The sequence below is a fragment of the Dicentrarchus labrax genome, unplaced genomic scaffold (genome assembly GCF_905237075.1).
Source record: "Dicentrarchus labrax unplaced genomic scaffold, dlabrax2021, whole genome shotgun sequence".
NCBI lineage: Eukaryota > Metazoa > Chordata > Actinopteri > Moronidae > Dicentrarchus > Dicentrarchus labrax.
The window spans coordinates 19,839,875-19,850,467 of NW_026136715.1; the positions used below are offsets into that span (position 1 = coordinate 19,839,875).

The 10,593-nt window shown below is 40.8% G+C and overlaps 1 protein-coding gene across 1 annotated transcript; it reads right to left on the reverse strand.

The window, feature by feature from the left end:
• On the reverse strand, positions 1 to 10,399 carry LOC127377717 (uncharacterized). The gene is made up of 2 exons (XM_051425830.1): positions 3,521 to 10,399; positions 1 to 1,793 (listed from the first exon to the last, which is right to left on the reverse strand). Exon 1 carries the CDS (start codon positions 8,122 to 8,124, stop codon positions 6,376 to 6,378), a length of 1,749 nt encoding a protein of 582 aa, XP_051281790.1. The 5' UTR covers positions 8,125 to 10,399; the 3' UTR covers positions 1 to 1,793; positions 3,521 to 6,375.
• Between the last annotated feature and the right edge of the window lie 194 nt (positions 10,400 to 10,593).

The window sequence follows — 10,593 nt, forward strand, 5'->3', positions numbered from 1 at the left end:
GCATGTTAGTGTTTTTAATAAGGTCACAACATAATACATTTTAAGATGGACAGTCCACAATAAACAGTAAACACCTATTTAAATCCAGAAATGTTTGTCACAGTCCAGAATAGTTATTTTTTAATTTATATGTAGAATATAGAATTATAATTATGTTATTCAGCAATTTACTGCCAGAAAATGGCTCCTACAATCAACCTATATCATAATAACACATCAGGAATGAAAGATTCATTATTAAACATATCATGTGAATTAATGTCTGAGAATGATGCAATTATTTGGTTTGACAGCACTGAAATCCCAACCTGCCTCTCAGAGTTAGAAGACTGATGCCACCTAGTGTTTAACAGACCTAACAGCAACAGAGCCGATGGGCTCCTATAACATTTATCAACCTTTGAATAAATATCATAATCAATATCATAATTAATTTGAAGAACTATGATTTCCTTTAACATTTATAGAATTTCTAATATAGCCGAGAAAATGTAGGGAAGCTTCATTAATTGTACAAATATACATTTTATAGGGTCTAAAGGTAATTGTTAGTATTGTATTTCAACAGTTATATTTTACAAACAATTACACATTTGTTCATTCTCAGAGGTTGATTAACTTCTTGTTGATACCTTGTAATATTTCTACGCATCAATAACATCGGTCAGTAATTTAGAGCAGAAGATTAAAGACATGAAAACAAGTAAATATTATATTTATTATTACATTATACTGTAAGGCTGTTGTATCGGTATGCAATAGACTGTTTTCCTAATAAACAGTTTTTTGTTGTTATTGTTGCTAACCTGCGAGGTCTGTACATTGTGAATGCACAATGACGCCTTCATGCATCCACACAGAATGAAGCTCCTGGTTTCAGGTTTGTACTGTGTGCAGTCTCCTGGCTGTGTCAGCGGGTTTCCTCCAGGTGCTGCTGTTTCCTCCCACAGTCCAATGACATGCAGGTTGGATAAATTGTAAACTTCTGCAGCACACACCTATGTAAGTGTAAATGTGTGTCTGATTGTTTTACCCTGTGATAGATGGGGCCTGAGTGTAATCTGCCTCACATCCAAAACATAGATGTACACTGTGAACCCATCATATTTACCCATGTGTCCTGATACCAGTTTGAATATAAAAGATACAAATTTCTGCCCACATGTATCTGTAGGAACATTTCTTATTGTTTTTTTGTATTAAAGTGTGTTTAAAAACTAATGCTACTACAACTTGAATTCAGATTGTACAACACCATTATAGGTTCATTTATATCACTAATTGTTGTAAACACAGCTAAACAGATCACTGGGAAGCTCATTTGTCATCTATACAGTCCAAATCCCATTATATTATGAATATCCATTCATGTAGCCTATGTCACTGTGTGTGTGTGTGTTGTGTGTGTGTGTGTGTGTGTGTGTCTGAGATAGAGAGAGAGTTTATGTATTATTTGTTGCTTTATTTGCATTATTTTGCATTATCGTGGTGTCCTCTGTGACAGGCCGTGTAACCACCTCTGTGAACCCCCACCCCCTCACCCTTGCCCGGCTGCAGTACATGTCTGTCTGCTACCCTCCAACCCGTGTGCTGTGTCTTTCTTTGAAGAGGGCGCCGTTTCCTCCGCAGAGCGTCGCCGCTGACGCTGCTCCGCGCCCGGGCAACGTGACCAGGCGAGCGGCCTCTCCTCTCCTCCTCTCTCGGTCCTTCCTTCCCAGGGTTCAATGAGCGCCGTGTGGCCCCACCCCGTCTCTGTTCAGCGCTGTCTATCTCCTCAATGCGGGCTAGTCTCTCTCTCTCTCTAGAGAGAGAGAGAGAGGAGAGAGAGAGAGAGAGAGAGAGAGAGAGAGAGAGAGAATTGGTTATTCCTGTCTTTCACCTTCCTCGACCAGCGGCCGGGAGGGGAGCGGCCTCCGCGGTGGCAATGTGCTGCTACAACCCCGCGTCCTATTTTATGTAAATGCACATGTAGTCTCAAGCCTGTAGCCTATTTACCCACCTCGGATTCAAGAGGAATATATATGTATATGTATGAGTGTGTGTGCACATATATAGGCCTTATCTAGGCTATGACACAGAGGCTGACAGCAGGGGTTGATTATTCACCTGCAACAAACAAATACATTCCGAGGGATTTTCACATCTTGGTCACGTTATCTTTTTTTCTTTTCCTTCTTTTTTTTTTTTTTTAATTATTTTTATTTTTAAATCTTCTTGAAGGGATTCATCGGAGCCGAGCCCTGGGAATTAAATATAATCATATATATGTAGCGGCCCCATGGACTTATTGATTAAGACGCAGAGTTTCAAACGGGTGTCAATTTATTTCTTCCTCTCAACGAGCACCATGAACACCGTGAAAACTACAGAATAAAACAGAAGAAATACAAAATGCTTCTCTGTAGTTTCACAAATAATTCGCACATAAATCATGTTCACATATTAATCATGTTTACACCCAATACAAATAATTTTAACCAACTAATAACCAATATGTACGGAAGCGTATTGCATTCACTTGAAAAACATTTTTTTTGGCTGTTTTTCGGAGTAATTATTTGTGTTTTTCTGAGTAATTTTTTTTTGGTTTTCCAGAGTAATTTATTGTAGGTTGGTTTTTCGGAGTAATTTTTTTCTGATTTTCTGAATACATTTTTTTTCCTGTATTTCTGACAAATTTTTTACTAGTTTAGAGAGCATTTGAAACAATAGGGGTCCTTTACTGAGAGCTCTATTTAACGGGGTTTAAGACACTGGGAGATAGTCCTGTCTTTAAGTCATATAGATGGTATTATCATTAGTTTGTCGACTCTACGCAGGCACCTGAGGACTTTGGGGTTGTTCAGAAGGAAAGCCCATTCTGATCTGCTAGACATAGCAATATATACATAGCAAAATTGACCCGGTACGGTAGATAGTTGAAGATGGGGCATTATGTGCGGGCAGGAGTCACCATCGGTCCATGGGAGTCACTTGCAGGTTGGAGGTTCTCGCGGGAGTTTGAAGTATCTCGATAATTCAGAAAAAAAATTACTCCGAAAAACAGGAAAAAAATTACTCAGAAAAACATTTTTTTCTAAAAAACAAACCAAAAGTTGTTTTGTTTTTTTCAAGTGAATGCAATCCCCCTTTGTAAATATGAAATATGAAATGAAATATGTTTTTAAGCTATTATGACAAATGTATCATATGCTTCTTTTAAATGAAATACAATATATTATAATTGTTCACAGAAAGAATATATTGCTTTTATCCTGATGACATGTGCAATTAACTCATGAACAAATGAAGTAATGACATTCTCTTTTTCCTTAAACAAAATCCCATCTGATAATAATACACACTAATTAAAGAGTTTCCACCATCAGCTAGCTCGACACACCCTCACAGTTCAGAGCTCTGAGAAATAACAGGTACGAACAATACAAAAATAATAAAGTAAATCACAATGCAAACTCTTTCCTTGCAGGATTCAAATGGATGAACATGATAAATAACTAATGTGTTTACAAGTTCTTACTGTTCCTCCGACGATGCGTGAGCGCCACATTGTGAAGAGAGAGTAGCAGGAAGTTTATCATCACAAAAACATCAAAAAAAGAAAACGGCGCTCTTTAAAATAAAAGCAGAACAGACCACAAGGTGGCACTGTAGAACTACAATGTCTTGTTAACGCATAAAAATAATACTGTGTAGGAGAATATTAATGCGATTTATCAGACATTTACACTCCCACCAAATCCTAGTACAATGAATGAACAAATACACAAATGAATGAAGTAAATGAATTGTACAGGATTTCTTGACTGTATGAAATGAATAGCCTCAAGTTAAGCTATCAGAGGTGTAACTATATAGCATCATGGATAATAAAGCAGTGTGTAGTGTTGTCAATCGCTTTCTTCTAATCAGTTCTCAAGAAGGAGCACCAATTTTTTGATTGGTCTCTCAATAACTGAGGGCTTGGAGGGAAGATCTTGTTTTTTATGAGGTTTCCTCTCCCCAACTTTCACTTTAACTCGACGAACTAAGCTATCGCTACTTTGAACAGTCTCAATCACTTGTCCAAGTTGCCACTGATTTCTTCTTTAATAATGACAATATCATTCACTTTGAGGTTGCGCTGAGGTAAGTGCCATTTCTGTCTCATGGATATGTTCAACAGATACTTCTTTTTTCCAGCGGCACCAAAACTGTTCGATAAGATACTGAACTCTTCTCCACCTCTTTATCGCATACAGGTCCTCTTTGAGAAATACTCCAGGGGGAGGAAGAGCAACTTTAGATTTCATCATAATGAGGTGATTCGGTGTTATAGGCTCCAGTGCCTGAGGATCATTGATTCCATCCAGTGTTAATGGGCGGCTGTTAACAATAGCCATGGCCTTATATAGCAGTGTTCTGAGGGAGGCGTCATCAAGTCGACCTGGGCACTGTGCAAAGGTGGCATTCAGCACATTTCTAACAGTTCTGATCTGGCGTTCCCAGACACCACCTGCGTGACTGTCAGAGGGAGCATTGAAGACAAATTCGCACTGCTTCTGAGTCAGGAAGATTTCCAGTAGCTTAGTGTCACATTGTTTAAGTGCTTCCTTGAGCTCATTTCTGGCACCAACAAAATTAGAGCCTTGGTCACAGAGTAGTTGTTGAACAGCTCCTCTCAGGCTGATGAAGCATCTCAATGAGTTGATGAATGAGTCTGTTGACAAATCTTTGAGCATTTTGATATGAACAGCTCTAGAGTACAGACATGTGAAAATCAAGCTGTCATTGCAAGGATGTCATTGCAGTTTTTGACTTCCGTTGCAAGCACGTGAATTGTCCTGACTTCAGGATCACCAACGAGTAATTCTGATGGAGCTCTGGGTGTAAGATGTAATTCACGCTCCTAGAGTAACTTCGGTCCTCGCAGCCAGTTTGTTGAATGAATGTCTGAAGCACGAAGACCTCAGGATGCGTGATCAGCCGGGTTTTCTGCGGTGTCCACATAGTGCCACTGACTGGGATCACTGTTATCCCTTATCAGCTGAACACGGTTCACAACAAATATGTGGAACCTACGGGCATCATTGTTAATGTACCCAAGCACAACTTGTGAATCTGTCCAGAAAACCTCTTCATCCATCTTTATGTCAAGTTCACCTTTTAACATGACACTGACTTTTGTAGAAACCACAGCTGCCGCGAGTTCTAGTCTCGGGATACTTGTGACCTTTGAGGGTGCAACCCTTGCTTTTGCCAACACGAGACTGCAATGGACTTCATCCTTGTCATTTTTGTACCTGAGGTAAGAACATGCACTGTATCCCACGCATCCGGCATCCGAAAAATGGTGCAACTCTACTCTGACAATGTTATGGAAGTCATATGGGTGGTAACATCTCGGAATTGAAACCTCTTTTAACTTGTGAAGACCATTTATCCACTCCTCCCACCGTGGCCTCATTTCTTCTGGGAGTTGATCATCCCATCCGATGCCTCTGTGACACAGCTCATGAAGTATACGCTTTCCAGTTAGACTGAATGGAGCGATGAATCCAAGTGGGTCATAAAGAGAGGCAATGACAGACAGGCAACCACGCCGGGTTGAAGGCTGATCTTTCAAGCTGATGTTAAAGCTGAAAGTGTCAGTTTAAATCGACCATTGAATGCAGAGTGCACGCTCTGATAGGGTTGGATCCAGTCCTAGAGGTTCGATGGTTGCTGCTCTTTCTGAGGGATCTAAGCAGGCGAGGGCTGCTTCCTCATTTGAGTTGAATTTATGAAGGCGTAGGCCTCCTGTTTTGCACAACTCCTGTGACTCAGTGATCAGTTACTTGGCTTCCTCGACCGATGGGACGCTGACTAGCCCGTCATCAACATAAAAGTTTTTCTCCACAAATGTTGATGCAAGTGGATAGGTAGCTTTGTGTTGCCGTGCCAGATGTTTTAAGCCAAAATTGGCACATCCGGGAGACGAGGCGGCTCCGAAGAGATGAACTCATCATCCTGCATTCCTGTGGTTCCTTCTCCAAATCTCCACCTTTCCACCAGAGGAATTTCAGATAATTCTGGGATTCACGAGTGACGGAGAACTGATAAAACATTATTGCGATATCACAGATGATCGCTACGGCCTCCTACCAGAGGATTGATAAGATCAGGCCCAGTTAGTAGAGTGTCGTTTAGAGAAACACCATGGAATTTGGCCGAACAATCGAATACGACTCTCAGCTTGTCTGATTTTCTGGGGTGATAGATGCCGGTGATGCGGAAGGTACCACTCCGTCTCTCCCTCAGATGTTGTAGGGGCAGGCTCTGCATCACCCTTGTTAATTGTTTCTTCCATGAGTTTTGTATTGATCATAATATTGTTTATTGGGCTTTAATTTCTTCTTAAGACACTGCAGGCGAACTGTGGCTAGCCTCTTGTTGTTTGGTAGGTTGGGTCTCGGTGAAGTCTGATTCTAGGGCTTTTAGAACATCTGTCCCCGATTGAATTGGCAATTCTTTTACTGTGAGCCGATGCACAAAGCTCTGACTTCCTTGTCTGTCTAGGTGGGGGTTTGATGAGCCTATGATACCCCATCCTAGTTCTGGTCTCTGTGCAAACGGTTGATTTTTGTCACCAATGATAACCTCAAGAGGAGCTAGTGCTGATGGACAGTCATATCCAACCAGGAGCCCTACATCACAGTCTTGAAGGGGTGGTAGGTTATCTACCAAGTGTCTGAGATGAGGCCACAGTAATGCTGTTTCCTTCGTTGGGAGGTAAGACTTGTCCACTGGGATAAAGTCACGGCTGTAGGCCTGCTGTACTTGGATGTGGTTCTTAGAGTGCAGTCCTCGAACTTGTAGACCATGGACGTTCTTGCTAGATATGATTGTGTCAATAGCCGTCACACTATGTTTCAGTTTTACTGGTTGGGCATCAACATTCAGTTTGTCGAGTACATCTTCTAAGACCAACGTTGAGTCACTCTGTGTGTCCAGTATTGCATATGTAAGTACTTCTCTGTGTGGCTCTTGTATTGAAGACACAAGGACTGGGACGATACTTGAGGTAGCAGAAGCATGTTGTGTTGATGTATGGGATACGACCTTGTGTGTTTCCAAGCTTGCATGTTTTCCTGTGGAAGTGGAGCTATTCGTTGTTGCTTCCACAGGTCTTTGTTTTCTGTCTTCGTGCAAGCAGGTTCGGTGACGACGGCTGCTTATGTTGCATGTGTGTCGCCTCTTACAATCTTTGGTTATGTGACCCTTTCTCAGGCACCCAAAGCAGAGTCGATTTTCATGGATGAATGCCTTTTTGTCTTCACCACTCTTTGCTGCGAAGGTGGGACACTTGGTGATGTTATGAGCTTCACTTTTACAGCCGGAGCAAGGTGATTTTGGTTTACTGCCGTTTGTTTCTTGTTTCTCCTGAGCGAAACTCTTTGTTTGTGTATTTGTGTTGAGAACTTTGGCTCTCTTTGGTGATCTTTCATCTGTGGCCTTGAAATTTATCAACAATGGAGAAGCAATAGGGTTACAAGCTATCCGTGCCTCTTTGCTCAGGAACTTTGTGAAGCATGCAAGATCTGGATAGCTTCCAGATGTGTCAAGTTCCTCTACAACAATTCGACTCCACTTGCGTACGATCCATTCTGGTAGTTTTTTGAACAACTTGTGGTTTTCCTCACAATCGTTAAGGATAGCTAGTCCCTTGACGTGTGGGATCGCCTCAGTGCAGCCTTGGAGGAAGTCAGTGAACTCTTGTAGTGCTAGTGGGTCGTTTGTGTTGATCTTTGGCCATCTCAAGAGCTTATCTTGGAAAGCCTTTTGTATGATGAACGGGTTCCCATATCTGTACTGTAAGACTTCCCATGCTCCATTGTATGCGTTCTCTGAATCTCGATAAAAGAAACCTTCTACAGCTTTGCGTGCCTCTCCAGCAAGATAATTTTTGAGATAAAAAATCTTCTCACTTGGTGGGAGGGTTTTTCTGTCAATAAGAGCTATGAATGACATCTTCCAATCAGTAAACCGTAAAGGGTCACCACTGAACGTGGTTGGTTCAGGGACCGGCAAGCGGTTCATGCTTAATGAGCTGGCGATTGCTTGGGCTAGACTGACAGACTCCTGGGTCCTTGTCAGAGTTTCCATTCTGTAGCAAGCAGAGTTAGTTTTGTCATTAATCTTCTCATCATGGTTCTCAAAATCGTCCTATACTCTCACACGAGCTGCTGCTATAGCAACGTCTTTTGCTGCTTGTAACTGCTGCAATTTTGCTCTCTCTTGTTCCAACTGTTGTTGCATTTCCACCTCTTTTTGGTTAATTTCTGACAACATTTTTGCCTATTTTATTCTATTTTGTTTCCATTCACTCTCTAACTTGTGAAGATGTGCTTGCTGTGCTTGGATTTCTTTCATGGCTTTTGATTGTTCCAGCTTAGCCGCAAGCTCTGCTTTTGCATCTACTCTACTGCTGTGGGAACTGGCTGAGCTGGAGTGGTTGCTCAATCTCTCCGGTGACTCTGCTGAGCTTACCATTTCAGTTTTGGTGTGGCCAAAGACAGACCCATATTCATCTTTGTTTAATGTTTCTCTTACCCTTTCCTTCTAAAGTTGGTCATTATAATCTTGATTCATTGTCTCTAGACGGTTACTTATGAGGTCACAAATTTCTTTTGTTAGCGTAACACAGGCATCCATTTTTTTTGCAATCTCTGGTGTGGTGTTACTGTTACATAGGATAGGTTCATACTGCTACATAGGATAGGTTCATACTGCTGGCCTACGTTATCATGCTTTGCTTGAATGTCTTGCTGTAATTCATTAAGGTCTTCTGATGAACAGAGGGTTTTTAGTTTTGTCCAAGTCTCCCTTGCTACCAGCTTCCAAGAGTCATAGGTCTTGTTAAAGGCTTTCTCACGTTTTTTGGTGTCTTGGTCATGCATCTCTTGGCCTTTCTCTGTTTGCTTTCTTTCACGTGAGCTGGACCTGAATGGTGTGTCTTAAGGATTGTCTGTCTTCTCTGTCGGGAGTGACATCTTGTTTGTTTGTGCTGCTGCTTTAAGTCGAGTGTAATTGTCCTATTGTCCTATGCCTCAATTTACACTTGTAAACTGTAGTTATCTTTTACCACAGAGTAATATTTATGTCAAGCATTAACAGATTATGGACACCCAAAAGGATTTTTAGCATAAAACAGTAACAACAAATTGTCAGAAATAAGCGCTGCAAGCATCAATAGCTAAAGCACTTCACCCTTCAAACATTTTCATAAATAGACATGACACAAGCACATGGGCCAGTTTTCTTGAAGTAGTCACCATTTTTAGAAGTGTTAGGAACTGAGAATTAGCTCGCAAATTATTTTGACCTTACAATACCATGTTATTATTTAAGTCACTTCAGTTATGCTGTAAGCTCGCGTGTGTAGAAATTGTCCTTTTTCAGCCTTTTTGCTCCTTGGCATCCAGTGTCTCTTTTTGCATCTGTAGTTGTACCTTAAGCATGCCGTCCATTTTAAGTCTTGCCTGGGTGCAGAAGCTGGATGCAAGCAAAGTAAACTGGCTGGTTTCAGGTTGGTAGTTGGACCTCGGATGTGATGGTGTCAGCTTCTCACCAGGGGATGGCAGGGCTGGTGCAGCGATGAGTTTTCACTGTAGCGGCCCCTTGGATTTATTGATCAAGACGCAGAGAGTTCCAAACGGGTGTCGATTTATTTCTTCCTCTCAACGAGCACCATGCACCATAAGCATCATGAACACCGTAAAAACTACAGAATAAAACTGAAGAAATACAAAATGCTTCTCTGGAGTTTCACAAATAATTCGCACATAAATCATGTTCACATATAAATCATGTTTACACCCAATACAAATAATTTTAACCAACTAATAACCAATATGAAATATGAAAAAAAATTGTTTTTAAGCTATTATGACAAATGTATCATATGCTTCTTTTAAATGAAATACAATATATTATAATTGTTCACAGAAAGAATATATTGCTTTTATCCTGATGACATGTGCAATTAACTCATGAACAAATGAAGTAATGACATTCTCTTTTTCCTTAAACAAAATCCCATCTGATAATAATACACACTTATTAAAGAGTTTCCACCATCAGCTAGCTCGACACACCCTCACAGTTCAGAGCTCTGAGAAATAACAGGTACGAACAATACAAAAATAATAAAGTAAATCACAATGCAAACTCTTTCCTTGCAGGATTCAAATGGATGAACATGATAAATAACTAATGTGTTTACAAGTTCTTACTGTTCCTCCGACGATGCGTGAGCGCCACATTGTGAAGAGAGAGTAGCAGGAAGTTTATCATCACAAAAACATCAGAAGAAGAAAACGGCGCTCTTCAAAATAAAAGCAGAACAGACCACAAGGTGGCACTGTAGAACTACAATGTCTTGTTAACACATAAAAATAATACTGTGTAGGAGAATATTAATGCAATTTATCAGACATTTACATATATAGTGTATCGGTGCGCAGTTCTGGAGGCTCGGTGGTGATGTGAGGGGCTGATAACACATTTCAGCAACAAAAGCGAGGGGCAGGGAGAGAGAGAGAGAGAGAGAGAGAGAGAGCAAGAGAGAGAAAG

What these genes read in the sequence shown, in the direction of transcription:
- LOC127377717 (XM_051425830.1), bottom strand. Translation starts at nt 8,124, where the DNA reads ATGGAAACTCTGACAAGGACCCAGGAGTCTGTCAGTCTAGCCCAAGCA.